Here is an 18,512-nt window from a genome sequence, read left to right on the forward strand (position 1 = left end):
CTGCTAGAGTATTTAGATTCGAAGGGAGTGGTGGGGTTATTGGTGACTGTTATGCTCTCGGTGGGTGGGGCAAGAGCTACTGGCCTGGTGGGAGCTGTGGGACCTGGTGGGACTTTAGTAAGGTAAGCGTGGCTACTTAGACCAGTATGTAGGGTGGCGGTCATTATGCATCGCAGAATTGTTGGTTTTAGCATCTTTCGCGTTTAATTGGCAGGAGTATGGCAATGTACTTGGAGGCACCTGGGCCAGTGCACAGTTCAATGACACGATATAAGGTGGTACATGCGGGCACCTGGGCCGGATCAGTACTCAATGTGGGCAGTGCATGAGGGGCTATGGGCAGGAGCACCTGTAGGCACCTGGGTCAGAGTGGGACTCCGTAGCACAATGAAGGCAGTAAGGCACTTGGGCCAGAACGAAATTCAGTAGCACAGTGAGGCAGTATGGCACATGGGCTAGAACGAAGTTTAGTAGCACAGTGAGGCAGTATGGCACATGGGCTAGAACAAATTTTAGTAGCACAGTGAGGCAGTATGGCACATGCAGGCCAGAACGATATTCAGTAACACAGTGAGGCAGTATGGCACCCGGGCCAGAAAGCAATTCAGTAGCACAATGGGGCAGTATGGCACCTGCGCCAGAGCAAAATTCAGTAGCACAATGAGGCAGTATGGCACCTGGGCCAGAGCAGAATTCAGTAACCCAATGAGACAGTATGGCACCTGGGCCAGAGCAAAATTCAGTAACACAATGAGGCAGTATGGCACCTGGGCCAGAGCAAAATTCAGTAGCACAATGAGGCAGTATGGCACATGCAGGCACCTGGGCCAGAACGGGGTCAATAACACGGTATAGGCAGTACAGTACATTAGGGACAATACATGAAGACCTCTGGGCCAGAATACATGCGGGCGCCTGGGCAAGAACAGGCTTGTTAGCACAGTGAAGGCAGTGTGGGTCAAAGCAAGACTCAGCGTGTGTGTCGGGTACAATGTTTGCACTTGTGTGGGAGCAAGTACACTTGCAAGGATAACTGAGATGCCGGATCCGTGCTTGTGAAATCAAGCTGAGAGTGTGCTCAATGCAGCTGCTCGTCGATCGGTGAGTGTGTGTGTGTGGTACACAGCGTTGTTTGAGGGTCAGTGGATCGGGCGGGCTTGGGATATCCTGAAGTGCCACTGTTAAGAGGATGGTTGGCTCAAGCAAGTAGAGCACGACAGGCTTACTGACATGGACATCGATAAGTGGGCATATCGAGATGAATCTGGGGTGGGAGATGGCAGTCAGGGAGGGCGGGGGGTAAAGTTACCTTAGTCGTGCACGGTATCCGCTCCAGCAGAGGGTCCTGCAGAAGGCATAGACGGCTGGTGACAGGCTGAGGACAGGAAGTAGCCTCGTTTCCTGGGCCTTGAGGTGGGCAGGCTTACGCCGGCGCCCAATAGGCCAAGCAGAAGCCACCCTTAGCCAATCCAAATCTAGGCAGCTGGCCTTAGGCTTGGATGGGTGTAGGTGCTAGGCAAGCAGGTCTCGGTCCGCCTTGTGGTGCTTAATGGTAGATTTGGCGTGCAGGCGGCAAAATAAAAGTTTAGCAGAATTTTTCCATTAAAAATGGGATAGGATGTGCAGGATACACGCACATCGGTAATTGGAAGTGCTCAAGTGATTTTTTGAGCGGCTGTATAAAATGGGTGCAGAATAGCAGTCTGCTTACCAGAAATATTCTAGAGAGGGGCTCTTTCCTCCTGGGCAGAACACTGCTCCTGCAGTGCCCAGATGTCACGCCACCACTCACTTGGTCCTATTTTTGTCTGAGTTTTCATCTCCTGCACAACACAGATCTCTTGTTTCCCTGTGTCCAATTGATCTGTCCACTAGCCAGGTCCTCACAACAGGGGCTCATCGGCTTCAGCAGCTCTTCTCGGGTCCGAACTTCCTGGGCTTCACTCTCCCTCTTTAGTCCTTCTATTTGTGTATCTAAGCACTGGGTTCACCCAAGTGTAACATCAAAGTCTTTTCTCTCGCTTTGCGTTATCTCTTACTTGTCTGGGCTCCTTCATGACAGCTGGAACAACTTTAGAGTGAACCCCGGGACCTGGAGCCCTTTAAGGCAAGGTTTCAATACTTCAAGATGGATGGGGATGCAGAACTTTAGCATACATCAATAATCAAATTGACTCAGGAAGGAGACAAACCTCATTACTGTTTTATTTGCAATTATCTAAGACAGGGAGTTACAACGGACATCAACGGGCGTGGCACAGTACGAGCTCAACGCATTTAAAAAAAACATTACTTTTATAGTGAAAATTCGTCATCATGGATGTCCGACTACGTGGCAAACTACAAAAATCTACTCCCCGGATCGTCCTCCTTGGCCAGTCTCCAGGTTTTCTCTCTCCTAGGACGACAAAGCAAAGCGGCAATACCTATTCGTAGACATTTCTCCCCCACCATTGATATAGTGGGGCGGCATATACATTTTCTAAATCAAGAGACATTTGCATTCTTATTTTAAAAAACAAGATATATTCCGGAGACATTTGCATTCTTGTTACTATATTTTTGATATGTGGAATATTTTAGGGTTGGAGTTTTTATTGATCTGGGGCGGCCCCCTCTGGGATTCCAGAGGGTTCCTCCAGTTGTTGCAGAGTGTGCCTGGGATGGCTTACAGGGAACATCTAAGTATACGTTCCATACTGACGGAGGTTGTGATTGTGTCTTTAACATCAGGTGGACAACTAAACCCCCCTCTAGTGCAAGTCATCTTCATCGTCATAAAATACACAAATCATTGGTGACACAAACTATTTGGTACATGGCCCTCTACAATTGGTTGGCACGCTTGTACCCTTATGGTATACTCCACTTGTTAGCAGCACACAAGCTGGTTACCCCACCCAATTAGCCCAACAACTATCATCCCTCCTGTGGTCTGCCATGCAATTAAGCTTTGAACTTGGCCTTGCAGAAGCTCTGTGCCTGAGAATAAAAGGGAACGTGGCATGGTCTTGTCTTCTGGTTTCTGTGTAGCTCGACCCAAAGTCTATTTTTATCTGACCATCTGATTGGAGACCACATTTTCAAGCTCTTTGTTGCATATAATACTATTAAATGATGAACTCTTGATGCCTTCAGTGTTTTTCCATTCCGCTTCAAACAGAAGTTTGTTTCTTTCTCACGTTCATGGGGGTGTTTCATTACTTGTGCCACAGCTAAATGACAGACAACAAGGCTCACAGTGGCCTAAACTCTTGGTGCTGGGCCAGCCAAGTCTTACTTGAATTCTCCTTCGCCATCAGTTATTTTCCAACTGCGCCACTCTCAAGCCCTTGTCATTCACAGGGTTTAAGTCTTGCTAAAGTGCATCGTGGAACATCCAGATTCTATACATTCCTATGTATATACATTGGCGCATCGCTGCAATCTGTTCACTACGTAGCCAGCTTCCGGATCACTTTGTCTACTTGCGTTACAGCATCTGTAGTATAAAATGACTTTACGTTTTCTTCAGTGTTTCTTTGCACGAGCATCTTCATTTCGATCCCGAAATCTAGCTTTTCTTCGACACCTCCTCTTCAGATCCTATAGAATGTCTGTTCTTTCGTCTTATGTATCATTTCAGGGTGCGTCAGTTCTGCTTCACAGGACGTCATCAGTCCACTTTCTCATCCATTTTCACACATCTTCTGGAACTCCGTCCAGAAGAACATCATTTCTTCGTGAATGCATATAGGGTTCTCTCAATGGATACCTTGTTTCAAGAATTCTTTGCGGTATAGGCATTCTCACTGGGACTGCACGTGTCGCAATTTCTGGTTCCCAACATATAGGTAACATGGCTGGCAGAGCTTCTAGTAGGGGTATTTGGCTCCTCCTCTACAAGAGCACAAAGTAATCTGTATTACTAACCCAGCTCTCTTCTTTGTCGCAGCGGTTTTAGCAGACATTCCTTCAAAATGCATGTTAGGACTAACATTACAATAACAAACTGATGTTTGTTCTGATGGACTTCTCAAGCATGAATGTTATTGATGGTTCAAAAGAGAGGTTTTTAGGTAGTTCCTTAATGGAATGCAAGTCCTTATCCCTTGAAGGGGAGTCTCTCCCTGTGAGAACCTGCTGACTGCCACCCCTAGGGGGAATGTTGTGTAGTGGGCGCACTTCCCTAGCCTCACAAGGAAAGGGTCCCCTCTGGGGAGAAATGATGAAACCCTGTGATTTGTCACATTATGTGGGAGTTAAAAAGCGTGTTAATCTGAAACTTCCAATTAGATGCTGGTTTCGTTTCTGACCCCCACGTAACCACAGTCCTTACCAGGAACAGCAGAAAAGTGAATGACTCAGCCTTTTGGATGTGCGTCATATAAAGATCCAATTGGCAAACGCAAGGAGGAGAGAGGCCAGCAGAGAACCAAGACTTCCTTGTGGAAGGTGTGGCCAGGCAGAGCAAGCTCACACCTGGTGTGGTTATGCCAGGGCAGCAGAGGCTGCGGAGCGCTTCATGGCCTGCTGAGCATTTAGCCAGAAGGGCTCAGCCCAGAAGAATGGGGAGAACAAAGTGCCTGCCGAGAATCAAGTGACCAGTGGGCAGGGACGCAGTCCCACCAACAAACGAGAGAAAGCTACGTCCGATGCAGAACCCAGTTGGCGAGGCACGTAATCGGCTCTGTGTCACACTAACTCACTGATACTCTCGGGGGGCACTGCCTAGAGGACAAAGGACAAAGGTATGCAGTGGCTTCGGGGAACCGGGATGAGGGTGGTGGCAAAGCCAGAGGATGGAGAATACTGAGAATCCGCATTGTTGGGTGAGCTCAAAAGGACCCCAAGGTGGAGAGAGAATCAAAAGTCCCCAAAGGCAGGGAGCGTTCAGAACAGCTGCAGGTGAGAGCCAATAAACGCTAAGAATGAGTGAGATACATGAAGCCCCACGGAGTGGAGTGTACCAACAGACCCCAAGGCGGGAACCAGGAAATACCGAGAACCCCAGAGTGGGTCACAAGAGCAGAGACGTCATATGGTGTCCCCAGTGGTGTGTGGCCCCTGGCACTACCTCTGTGAACCCTCGTTATAGGTTGTAGAGGCAGAGAAACCAAAAGTTAAGAGGGCTCGGTCGAGGCCCCTCTTTACATCAGCTGCCTGCACCCTGTTCCGCCGCCGGCACATGTCCTTGGGGTGGGTGGGGTGTATTGCTTGGACTTAAAAAAAAAATGAGATAATTTATTTTGGAAATCCGAGCCTTCCCAATCCCCAGGTCATTGGAGTTATCCGGCTCCTCTGTGCGTGACAGCTTTGCATGCGTTGATCATGGGAGCCAGAAGCCTGCCTGCTGAGGAGTTCCTCGGAGCAATGGATTCGGGGGACAAGTGTAACGCTCACCTGACTCCCACGGAGGCGCTGGCCTGGTTCGCGCTGCTGTGACCTCTTCTAAGGTGATGCGCAGGGTTCGGAAGACGGACTGGACCGGGCCCCCAAATCTGGCTGGTCTGGTTCGCAGAAGTATCCTTCTGTAGGCGAAAATAGGGTATTAACTGTCTGCGGGGTAATGCAATCGGCCTCCCACTTTCCCCTCTCACCCTCCTCGAAACCTTTCTGTAATCCCCCGTAGCGTCTCACCTTAGGGTCTGGAAGGACGAGCTCTCCATCCTGCTTCTGATGCAGGGGCGCGTTGGTATCCAGTTACTTCACTGGATTTTAGGATTGGTGAGACCCAAACTTGCTTGGCTTCCAGGTAAGTTTATTTTGATAAGAGGTTCCTCCATGCATTAATGTACTAATGCTAGTGTCTTTTTCCCCATAGGGGCCGGGGTACGGAATGCCAGGGAACAGGCACCGACCCGAGATGAGAGGTGAAATCCTTGTAGAAATCAGCTAAGTCTTTAATGAGCGTTTTTTGGTAATGTCTTTTCATTCGCTCATTAACGCTGATGTCTCTTTTTCCCCTTAGGGGCTGTGGTCCGGAAATGCCAGGATGCGGCGCGGACCCGAAATGAAGAGGGAATGAATCAACAGGTAAGTCTTAACATGGAGATTTAGCTTTCCTTACTCCCTTCTCTCTCTCACCTTTTGTTCTTGTCTTTTTCTCCTTAGGCACTGGGGCGTGACTGCAAATCCGGATGATCGCTGCTGAACATGGAGGCGCCCAGTAAAGGTGAGTGAAAATAGTCTTCCTTTCCAGGATTGTCAGCGAGATGTCTCTGGGATGCGGATTTAGCAGGTAAGGACTTTTCCTTCTTCTGTTCTCTTCTTCTCCTCCTTTGCAGGTGATCCAGGATGCTGGCAGGCGTGGCAGAAGTCAGGATGCAGGAGCAGACACAGTGAGCGTCCAGCTGCTAGATGCAGAACAACGCGAAGCACGTGTGGCTGTTCGGGTGGGGTTTAAATAGCCTTGGAAGAAGTTCCAGGTATGTATCCTTCCCCGACCACGCCCGGATGGTAAATTAGTCCCACAGGTAAAGTAGTTCCTTTCAGGCCTCACGGAGGCCGGGATCCTGCAGCATGGTCTGCATCAGGTAAGTGCACCCAAGCACTCCCATAATGAGCCTGGCGCCTAGGGCGCCAGGACACTGTCCAAAGGGCCCCTATATGGGGTTGCGGGGTCCTTCCTTGGGGACTGGATGTCCGCTTTCGGGGACGCAGGGCTTGAACCGGCTCCCCGGGAGCAGGCATCATGACAACAAGGTAAGAACATGTATTTTTTGCAGTTGTGTGTGTTTTAGAGAATGAGTGGGTGCCTGATGTATCGGTGGCTGGGTGTGTTTGAATGAATGGTGAATAGGTGCACATGTAAATGAGCAAGTGAACGTGTGTGCTTGTGTTGAATCCCTGGATTACTTACCACTAACTTTCATTACTCCTAGTCCTACTCTTACTCATGCCAGTACTTTCCTATGAAGCACCTTGCCTCATACGAAAGTACTGGGACAAAGAACAGGGATAGCGATAGGGATGTGGAGGGAGTCTTGGGCTGTGGAGTTGATTTTGGGGGTTGGAGGAGAAGAGTTGGGAAGGGGGGGGACATGTGGGAAGGGCGGTCCGGAGTGGGTGCGTTAAAACTTTATTAGATCCATGATGAAGCAACATGATGTGTTATTTGGGTGTAGCTAGTCTAGGTATGTCTTGCTGTGGAATGACATGTTTTACTGTGCTTCATGAAGGCTACAGTAAACAGAAGTGTTGGCGAAAGCACTATATAAATAACAAATAATTATTTACAGCATTAATGGTCCTGTGCACTTTTGGTGACTTGCATGTATTGGATTTTTGGATGCTGTATTATTGCAGCAGCTGGTAATGTAGGGGCTTTTCTCATATAATGACAATACCTGACATGCAGCTAGAATTGGCATAATATGGAAATAAATGGCCATAGAATGCTAAAGTGGCATATATATGGGAGTGCTTCGGCCTATATTGATTTTATTGGGCCTAACCCTGTCATGTCATATGACCCATCTATGGCAAACGAAGGCTGCAGCCTTTTTAAAATTTGGTTGGTATCTAAAATATGTTTGTCTGCTTTAGTATCCATTTGGTATTTCAAAAATTATACATTTATGTCATCGGTGTGTGATGTCACTTCTGCTACCTCTGGCATTCTGGTGAATCGAACTCCCTGGACAAGAGTGAGACAAGCCCCAGAGTGGGGACATGAGCAAGAGGTCCGGGAGTGAGAAAAACGCTAGAGACTAAGACAGGGAGGGATGAGAATGTTAAAACCTGGATTGTCAAATTAACATAAGAGAGAGCGAGAGACTGAAAAGACATTTTGTGTTTCGGACTGTGTGTCAAGGCAAGGAGTCTTTGGTCAAGAGACACAAGGGTGGGGGTCAGCTACCAGCCACCGTCCCTTCATTCGGGCAGTGGCGTGCAAATAGTGTCTGTTGGATTAGTGTTTTGCTTTGTAGTGTTCAGGACAGGTCTTCATTTATGTAAGACATCATGACTAGCACACTTCTACAATTTCCTTCTGTAGAGTAGGGCACAGAATCTTAGGTTTACGGATAGCTTAGGCATTATTTTAATTAACATAATTAACATTCATAGAATATGCCACTATGTCCGTCTTCTGATTCTGACCTAACATAGGTGGTTCTAGCAGATTCATTACAGATGTGTTTGTAGATTTTGCATCTCCCAATATTGCATGGGTATGTTCCAGGACTCACCTGTTCTTGATCCAGTGGTTGTGCTTCGAAATGGGGATTGTGCTAGATGCTTTGGTTGCTTGTATACAACCAATGGGGTTAATTGAAAATGTCTTTCAGCTCATCACTGTTGAATATTGGTTGTAGGTATTTATCAGTTATTTGCATTTGTGTTCACTTTAGGCGATAGGTGACAACAAGAGATACTTCTTCTTTAGTTCTTTCTTTGTATTGTAGCAGGTTTTCCCTTGGAATGTTCAATGCAAAATCAAGCTTACTATCAGTGTCCCTTTTTAGAGTGTGAAGTGCAGCCAAGTTGCTTGTCCCTTGTCCTCGTGTTGGTGCGCAGGCATTGGTGCCAGATTGTCTGGCTGTAGATGACGGATCTTTTTATGTGGTTCGATTGGAAACTTGTCCTATTACCGAATTGTCCCTGCCCATGTTACGTTTGGATATTTTTTGAGTATTCATCAGTTTCCTTTTCAACGGTAACAATAAATGCTTTTTACAAACGGGTGTCAGAAAACTCGACTTTCGTATCACTCCTAGCCTTGTTGAAATACACATTGTAGAGGTCTGACCACTACACCCACATCATGACTCTGACGCCTTGCCTGACTTGCACACCTGGCAGTAGCATGGTCTGAGTATTTAACTACCTTTTTTGGGAGTGTCTTGCTGCGCGAATGCTTTTGAGGTCATATTAGATGTAGAACTTGTTATAGGAAAAAAGCTATCTTTGTCGTCCCGTTGCACAAAACAATAAAATAACAATTTGAAATTCGTTTTATTTGCAGCTCTTGGCTCCGCCATCTCTAAAGGCAAACCAAAAAACATTCAACAGTCTTGTTGTTGAGAAGGATGTTTCTGATGGAGGTGAGTGGTTTTCAAATGTGCATTAACTGTGACTCTTTTTTGCTTTAATCCTTTATCTGTAGGATACATTTGTTTTCCATGTTTCTACTCGCTCTTTTGCCATTTTAATGTTTTAAACTATCTACCTAGTTAAGTTGCTCTGTCCAAGCCCTTTTTGTATATGTTTTATCAGCACCACTCCCTAAAATGTCTCAACCTCCAGCAAAGCGGGCTTGGCTAAGCTTGAAACTTGGTTTCTTGAGCTGGACAAAGGCAGGCAAGGAATCCAACCAGCACCCCTCCTATTCTCCTGCAAGATGGACAATGTACAGTTTGTGGTCAGCTGGTTGAAGGGCAGCACAGGTATTGCACCCTGTGCCCTCCATGAAGCTGATATTCATGGTTTATTTTCCCCCATCTGATTTGAGATCTAAGATTTAAGGTGTACTTCTCTTTTCTCATGCTAGCAGGCACACGTTTTGCAGGGTTGAAGACCCATTTCTCATGTGTGGATTATCTCCTCTCCCTCATTCTGAACCAATTGCCATCTGCTTTCACTGCTGTCCTTCCTTAAGACCCCTTGGTTGATTGTCCTCCATCAATTCAACTTTCTCTCCAATAACAATTTATGCAACTCCATGAAATTTAGATTCTGTAAAATGCACTCCAAGGAAACATCCCACTGCGTCGCTATAACTTCCTCCCCACAGTCCTCTTACTGTTCCCTTCAGCCTAAGCGATCTGTCGCCACTGAAGATCAGAGTTACCCTGGGTGTCACTGACTACACCCCCCCGCCCCCCGCCCTCCTCCCCCGGAACCTGTCCTCATGCCCTACTTGCAGACCTTCATTGGTGTTTCTCCTTCATAACCTCAACTGCCACCATCTTTCCATGAATGGGCCCTAAACACATAATTGGATCTTTCTTTTATTTTTTATTCTCCACCTCCTCTGACGGAACCATCTTTTTTTTTCTTCCTACCACGTCCATCTCAAATTCTCAGCCTCTTGCCCCTTTTTTTTCAAGCCCTAGCCACCAGCTACCTCTTAGGTATCCAGGTATGGATGTGTCTACGCTGCCTGATGTGCAACCCAGCCAAACTTTGATGAATTATTTCCCTTCATCTGCAACATTCAAACTTGTCTCCTCTTCAGTGCCACACCTCTAGCATGATTCTGAATATTTTAGCTGGTTCCCTGCAAGCATAGCACCCACTTCTTCAACTGATAAGACTCTCCTTCTTGGGTGGTGTTAGGTGGGTGACCGTAGCGACCATGGTGCTGAACATTTGCAAGATCTGCAACTAGTCAGCAGCAAGCAACTTTACTGTTAGTCTTCTCCTAGGTCTTCTCGATTTACACTTCAACAAAGCCTTTGGTGTCCCAACATGTACTGTCTTTGCACAAGCCACGACAATTAATTGCTTCAAATTCCTAACTCTGGTTTTAAAAAGGGCTATGATCCCCCGCGTCCCCTTCCCCCTTTCTTGCTGAAAACCTCTCGCTCTACAGTGTATGTTACTCAACTGGGCTCTCAACCATGCATCTCTACATCCATGAGCCTCCATCTGTTACCTTTTTGATTTTAGTCATTCACACTTCTTGCACTGTGTCACTTGCTCATCAATCAAAGAGCCCCTGACTCCATCCTCCTATTCAGATATGCCCCCCAAAATGCTGTCTTTAAATGGAAGTCGCTTCCAACAACTCAACCCTTGATGTTGGATTTGGAACACAAGTAACTCCTGATCTAACCCTTAATGTTCGGTTTTGTTTTTCTTTCACTCACCACCACTTCTCTACACCTTTTGGGCATTAATAGTTTTGTCGAACAAATGTACAGAGTACAGACTTTCTGTGAGAAATTATTGATTTGGCGTTAAGAAATACATATATATCTCGTGGACTAATAAATGGGTTCTATTAAATGAGGCATACCAACACCTCAGTCCTCCAATCGTGCAACAAATTACACTAATCTTATTTATCCCGAAGGCGAAGAAAACCGGCATACTTTGAAAATGCACTGCCGACTTACTGAACATTTCCTGCTAGGTAGCTGTCTAGAAGGATGAATGGCCTTGCTCTGAACAACCACAGACTTCATCTCGAATAGACATGGAGTTATCCCTTGAAAAACATTAAGCACTCTTAACAGGAACTAATATGTTAAAACAGAATATGAATAATGTGCTGCTGGTAGTACTTTAGTGCTTCTCTTGCCATTTGTGCTATGAGTGAGCAGATTGTGGCAAAAGTATAACCTATTGTTTCGCAAAGCAAATTTCAGGGCAATTAACCTCATGTGAATGACTGGAAGCATCTTTAACCCCTTCTTGGATGGGGCGTATGTTTCACTCTTGTGCCAAAGGGTTCTAGTAAAACCTAATTTAAACGCATAGGAGTTCATACAGTAGCGCAGTGTCTTTATGACAAATTAGATGATCATAAAGTTGATCAAATACCATTTCATTAAGACAACTCTGGTCCAAATCCTTCTGTATCACAATTGAAGTGATTCCTTCTGTGAAGTTAAGCCTTTGCATTTTTGACGACGAGCTGGAAAATTGTGTTCAATAGCCAAATCACCCGAACCAGTGAAAGAGGTAGTCTAAGATTGTTTCAGGGATTCTTGGTGTATGGCAGAACTGTGTATTAATGTTTACCTTGGAGAAGGGGTGCAACCGAACATTGGCACATAAATATTTTAAATAGTATATTTGAGCTAATGCCATCACGCTATGGACCAATTTTGGTCAACGGCGCTCAAGTTCTAAAATTCCCAACTTCTGTTAACCAGACAAGCAGAACAGCAAAACTTTGCTACTCGGACAGGGGCTGACAGAGGGAGAAGTGCATCCCAATTTTCCATGTCCCTTTGGCACAGGCAACATAAGCAACCCCACACATGTTTCTGCCTTGTTCTGCCTCCTCATTGAGGTGCAGCTTCATTTATTACGCAGAGCAAGCAAAGATCCACATTTATACATACCTGCTTCCACTTAGCAAGACACTAAAAACAGCAAAAGCCGTTGGATGGAAAACATTGTCAATCATCACTGGAATACGTCTAGGTATACAAGTGCTAGAAAATGCTCAAATGGAAAAGCTGCTTGCAGGAATTACCAGCAGGACGTGTGGGATTATCCCCTTTGACGGTACGTCCAAGGTTGATTATGAGTCTGAGATTTCCAGCTATATGTTTGATGTTTATGCTTACAATACAGGGACAGGAAGGGGACACATTTTATTACTGAAGAACAAGCTTGACCTCCAAAAAACGGAGGCATCATGTGGCCTGTGGATCCCACTATCTTAAATGCTCATGCTCTGCAAACCAGGTTGCAAAGGAATGTCTTGGACAAAATATTGTTCTGAAAGGCGCTACAACTTAAATATTGAAATGTTAGAAATTGTTTCATTAGCCTTCTCTCCGGTTCCCACCACCAACGAAACATCAGAAGCATTGTTGAATTCAATCGTTTTTGCTCTGAGACATTGCACAAATCTATTAATGTTGCATGTGTACACATGTTTGCACTTTTAAAACCAATTTTGGGTAATAAAAGGGGCTTTAAGGTCCCTTTTGAAATGGTACTGTTACAGTCTCAGAAAGCACTCTCTACTCACCATATGTACCTAACTGTTTCACTGCCCTTCAGCTGTACATATACGGGCCAATTCCATAGAAACCATCCATGTTCCAGTAGTAAGTAGACCCTGGATAGCCAGTGATTGCACACTAGCACTAATGTGTTAAAAAGATGACTTGCCTCTGCAGTCCTAACTGACCCGAAGAAGGTTCATCACAACTTGCAATACAGTCATGAAAAAAAGTCTCTCCTTGTGATGGCTGATAACGTCATGTGACAGTCGCATATTTTTGTATGGGGCTAGAGAAATCATGGATGCAGAGTGCCACCACCTATGTGATGGACAGCTTGGAGCAGCATATGGTGGGAGGACCCCCAGGCTCGCCAGCCCATCAGCAGCCAATATCAACAGAACCCAGCAGGTATTGCTTGTTCTGTTACTATGCGTCACCGCCTAGCAATCATAACACACAAGCGATTTGACAATTTGTTTTTCTCCATTGGGCACCCAGTTGTCAGAACCATATGCCCACTGCCTGAACCGCACAGTAATCTATTGCTGCATTGCTATTCTATTTTAACTCTGGGCATCAACAGGCTCCTATGCTAGGAAATGGACTAGTGATAGCAGGATCCGATGAACGGACAGTGTCATCGAGGTCCTGCTGTGTACAGCCATCTGTTAATGTAACATTGTTTAATGCAAAACTAACATTGAATAACTACCTTCTTATGACAGATTCAGGCAGACTGGCTTGAGGGCTAACCTGTACCGCACACAATTAAAACCACGTGTAGTCAATTCAGTGTGCTCTGGAGGGAAAAATGGCAGACCCCTTTCTTGATGGTTTGTCCGCAGTGCTGGGCTGCCAGTTTCAGCACAATTTAGAGCAGGTGAGAAATTGGGCTTGAATTTTTGAATCCATCCCAGAGCAGAACAGAGACTGCACATTACGGGAGGATAACTCTGGGGCAACGAGCTCGTCTTGGAAACATGATAACTTGGTGCAACACAGATTCGATCCCCGCGTCAGCGTTTAGAAACCTCTGGGGATTAAGCGTGTTATAAATCACCTATTACAATTTGGGTGCTCAGTAGACTGGACCTCTGCCAGATGAAAGGTGCTTGCAGTTTAAGGTCAGAGTGGTGGGTGTAAGGACAGGCTGCAGTGGAAACTGGAGGCAAAGTAAAAGAACAAAAGAGCAGAGTGAACAGGAAAGAATGGTGGAAGTGGCGGAAGAGTAGTGGAGCTAAGTGAACTGAAAAGAAGAGTGGTGTGTGGAGAGCAGCAGTGTGGTGCAGGCATGCGAGAACAGCAGGGAAAGCCGTGTGAGAGGGAAAGCACTGCAGAGGTGGGGAGAGGGAGCTTATTAGAGAGGGTATAGGGGGCGGTGGCAAAGCACAGAGGGCCCTTGAGAGGCAAGTGGTTAAGGAAGTCTTGGTGTGGAAAGAAGAAAGTAACAAAGTAAGAAATACCCTTTGGGGGGCGAAGGGAGGTAAATGGGTAGACTAGGGCAATTGAATGCAAGCAGAGATAGACCAAGAGAATAAAGTAAGTGGCACAAGTGGAAGGACCCATAGAGGGGTAGATAAAGCAGGTGGGATTGAGTGTTTTAGGATGACTCGTGCATAGTAAAAAAAAAAAAACAGGACCTCCCAGAAGAGGAGTTATAAGAAAAAATGAACCGGTCAGACTGTTGCAGGATGTTGAGGGATAACAGATGGTAAGAGGCAGAAGAAAGAGAAGCAGTGCAGGAAGTCGAGAAGGGGAATGGAGATGTACAGGAGAGGAAACCTGTTGAGCTTGGACTGGCATCGGCTGTTGAAGTTGTTTGCCAGTATTGCGGGGCACACACATGAAACTCCTGGAGGCTTGTGATCCATTGTGGCAAGACCTGATACAAGCCCTGAGCCCATATGTCTGCCTAAAGAGAGCTCTGCATCTCAACTATAGCAATGACAAGAGAAACCGGACTTCAGTGGTAGTAACAGAAAGACCCAAACCAACTATCGAAGGAGACCAGGGTACATTTAAAAACCTGTTGACTTGAGTGTGCTTTTGACCGACATGAGGGCATTGTCCCAAGGAATTGAAGGGCTGGACTCCCAGACTACAGTCCTTAAGTAAGCTAAAGTAGCTTCTTTGTGGGCTCCTAGTCATTTTATCCATTCCAGTCTATATCCTGGTTTTCTTGTGTTAAAGGATACACTTGTTTGCACCCCATTCTTAAGTCTTAAGATGTTTGTTAATCCCTTGAACTTTGTCTCACATAGATGCTACTCAATTGCAGCACAAATGAGCAAAAACTATTAAATGCACCGATTTGAAGCTGACACTTCATAGTAAGATGATGGCATGGGGTATGAGTATCAGCTGATGCCTTTTTTTGTTTTAAACCCATACTTCCCTCACAGCAGAGTGGTGAGCTAGGCTTCTTACACAAGTTAAAATCCCCACTGCTTCCAGTCCTATCTTAACATTTCTAATATAGCCTTAAGTATCGCCAGTTGACTATCATTACTTGCTCTTTTGTAATGAGGTTTAGCAATGCGTTACTACTGGTACATTCCCCTTTTCATCCTTACTTTTGAGTAATGGGTCAGGGACTTGACACTGTCTGTGCAGGGGCTCGGGGCAATTTTTAGCGCCCTCCCTATGTGTGCCATGAATGCGATTACTGATCCTGCTTTTCCACCCAATACCTTCCACTACTATTTCTGGCAAGTGTTTGGTTTTCTATTTTGGAACTGCAACTCCTGGAATAACCTTGGGAGCAGCTAAAATGATCTGGACCGGACAGAGGGCACCCGGAAACCAGAAACTCTGCAACAGACAAAGATTTTTAACCTTCACTACAACTAGACATTTTCCAGCATGCCAACCAAGCAAGACTGGGGGATGCGCGTAGCGTGAGATAAAAAAAAGTTTATTTTTTTTGTGTAACTCAGCCCTTGGGAGTCAGGTGCGTGCTGCAACCAATGGGCGGGTTGAGAGGTTAGAAGCAGAAGGCACAAACTATAAAAAGGAAGCCAGTGTGAGTTATAGGGGTGATGTCAGGAGGCATGAAGTCGGACAGACCCCAGAGGGGAGGTCAGATGGCACAATGGAATGCTGAGGAGTTGCTGGCCGAGCAGGTGCAGAGTGCTGGTGAGGTATTGGTAGCAAGAGAGAGGGAATGGTACCAGTGTGTGAGTGAAGCAGTAGGCGCGGTTGTGTTTGGAAAAGTAGTGGGTAGTAGTGTGAGAAGCGTGGGAGACAGAAGTGAGAAAATCAGGTGAGCAGGTAGAGTGAGAGGGAGTGGGTGCTGGGAGAGAGTAAGGATATTAGAGGGTACAGAAGAGGGTTGCAAACAGAAGGGGGCCATGAAGAAGTTAGGGTGTGTGTAAGAAAATGGTGAGAGAGTGAATTGGGTAATTTGAGCGTTTGAGGTTAGTTGAGAAAGGTGAGCGTGGCACCATATCCCGGAGTATTAGGGAGGGGTTGAGAGTAGTAGCAGATGGTAAGAATGGAGGATTTGAGTGAGTAGGAGAGAGAGAATGATCCAGTGTGTCTGTAATTGGAGCACATAGAATAAACGTAATTTCTTTTGGGAAGCCTTGGGGGAAAGTAGGTTAAGTTACCACCTAGAAGAACTGCAGAGGGAGCCAGATAGTTAAAACTCTGGCCTTTAGATACTGGTCCAAGATACGGTTTTAATATAAGGGGTTACCGATTACTAGAAAACCACACTGGGATCTTGGGACGCTTGGGCTAGGGTGGGGGAAGCCCACTGGAAACAAGAGACAGATGCCCAATAGTGTCTTGTCCCTCCCCCTGCCCTTTCTCAGCAGCACAGGGGAAAGCTCCAACCACACAGGAAAAATAGGTACCAGTTGTGGTGATTAATACCTCAGAGGACAACATTTGCGGAGTTATTAATATTGTAAGAGTGCATAAGGAGTAGACTGACAGACACACAGGTGGCATGGTGATTGCAATAGATTTTTAGTAGTCAAGAAAATAAAAATAAAACCCCATCTCCAAGATGGGTACCCTACCTGAACTAAAACACTTGGGGTTCTGCCAGAATGTTTGTGAAAATCAGTAGTCCACCATCCTGTGTCCAAAACCCTACTTCTGTCCCTTACACTTAACTAGACCAGAGAAAGTTAGACCTCCTTGGTCCAGAAGAATGACTCCTTTCTTCTGGACTGCAAATAAAAGTTCACTTCCAGGTTTTGGTTTCTGTAATGACTCCCTTACGTGGGTCAAAATTGTCCTCCAACACACAAGACAAAGCTCCAGCACTTCTCTCTATCAGGATCACTGCTTATCTTGTATTTGTACCGGAAAGTCTTTTCACTCTGTTTACCAGGAGAATGACTCCTTTCTCCTGGTATCTTTACACTTGGTTTCACAATTTGAAATCACCAGGGGGATCACTCTTGCACTGTACGTTCACAGTTCAACACTTTCAGCCATTCACTTTGAGGTTCCCAGACACAGGGTTCCCTGTCTCATGACTTTGTTCAATCCCCTGCCAAGTACTGCCATGCGGAAGATTGTTGAGGAGTAGACCAAGAGTGACTACCCCTCCCCTTCTGGTGATGGACAGGGGAACATGTCACTCTGGGCTCATGCCCTGCCCCGTTCAACATTGTAAAAGTGAGAAGCATTGTTCATTGAGGCAGCCATTAGGGAATGCATACGATGTAAATTGAGAATGGCGAGAATAGTGTTGGGGGTACAGTTACATGTCCAATATATATGAAACAAATGATATTATGAAGCTACACAGACAATAAGTTAAAAGAATGTACTTCGACGTGAACAAATATTACCATTCATGTAGGAAACTCAAATATAAAGAAGTGCATATATTGCGCACAATCTGAATAACATATGTACTCCATTAACATAGAAACGTGACTGCATTCATTACAAATTAATACAGGCCTTAAAGGGATAGTCCAGTAAAAAATTGTATTTAAAAAATAGATAGGCAACATTAAAAAAAAATGCTAGCACTTTTTTTTTAAACTTCCTATGTAAAATTTTGAGCTATTCAAGCTCAAAATTCGCAAAAGCAAGTCATAGGCGCATCCATTTTGTGAAGTGGATGCCCACCTGTGCTGGCTTTTGCTTTTGCGGCACTAATGAAGGAAAAGCCAGGCAGCTGTAGTAAATAAAAGCTACCGCTGGGTGGCTTTTCCTTCATTGGTGCTGTACGCGGAGGACGGGGACCGGAGACCAGAGCAGGAAAGCTGCAGCTGAATCTCGCTGGAGGAACCCAGAAAACTTAGAAATAAAACCGCAGCTTTAAAAACAACGTATTTATGTTTGCGGTCGCTTTTGAAGCTCGGAGGAGCCTGAGAAACTCGGAAAGAAAAACCGCAGCATTTTCAAACACAACCGCGTTGTGTTTCTGCCTGCCGTGGCTATCACTTTGGGTCTCCGGTGCTCCCTCAGGGGAGCACCGGAGACCCAAAATGAAAGCCAAGGCAGGCAGAAACACAACGCGGTTGTGTTTACATGCCGCAGTGTTTCTGCCTACAGCCGATTTCCCATTTGGGGCTCTCGGGCTCCCCACGGGGGGCCCGAGAGCCCCAAATGGGAAATGCTAAATGCTGCAGTGTTTCTGCCTAAATCTGCTTTCCCATTTGGGGCTCTCGGGAGCCCCAAATGGGAAAGCATATTTAGGCAGAAACACAACCGCGTTGTGTTTCTGCCTGCCTTGGCTTTCACTTTGGGTCTCCGGAGCACCGGAGACCCAAAGTGATAGCCACAGCAGGCAGAAACACAATGAGAAACACAATTTCCCTAGAGGGGGAATCTCTCCCCGTGAGATCCTCCCACGGAATACCAGCCACTAGGGGGTTATTGAGTAGCGGCCTCACCACCTTGGTGTCATGGGAATGGGCAGGGAGAAGTGAC

At 46.0% G+C, this 18,512-nt stretch overlaps 1 protein-coding gene across 2 annotated transcripts in view; it reads left to right on the forward strand.

Annotated features, from left to right (window-relative positions):
• The window catches only part of KNTC1 (kinetochore associated 1), a 2,501,313-nt gene that overhangs the window by 195,123 nt on the left and 2,287,678 nt on the right, over positions 1 to 18,512 (forward strand). For both annotated transcript variants that reach the window (XM_069619627.1, XM_069619628.1), the window contains exon 6: positions 8,948 to 9,026. In XM_069619627.1, coding sequence (XP_069475728.1) covers positions 8,948 to 9,026 — 79 coding nt within the window. The remainder of the gene's footprint in view (positions 1 to 8,947; positions 9,027 to 18,512) is intronic.

The sequence above is a fragment of the Ambystoma mexicanum genome, chromosome 10 (assembly GCF_040938575.1).
Source record: "Ambystoma mexicanum isolate Mex_15411 chromosome 10, UKY_AmexF1_1, whole genome shotgun sequence".
Taxonomy (NCBI): Eukaryota; Metazoa; Chordata; class Amphibia; order Caudata; family Ambystomatidae; genus Ambystoma; species Ambystoma mexicanum.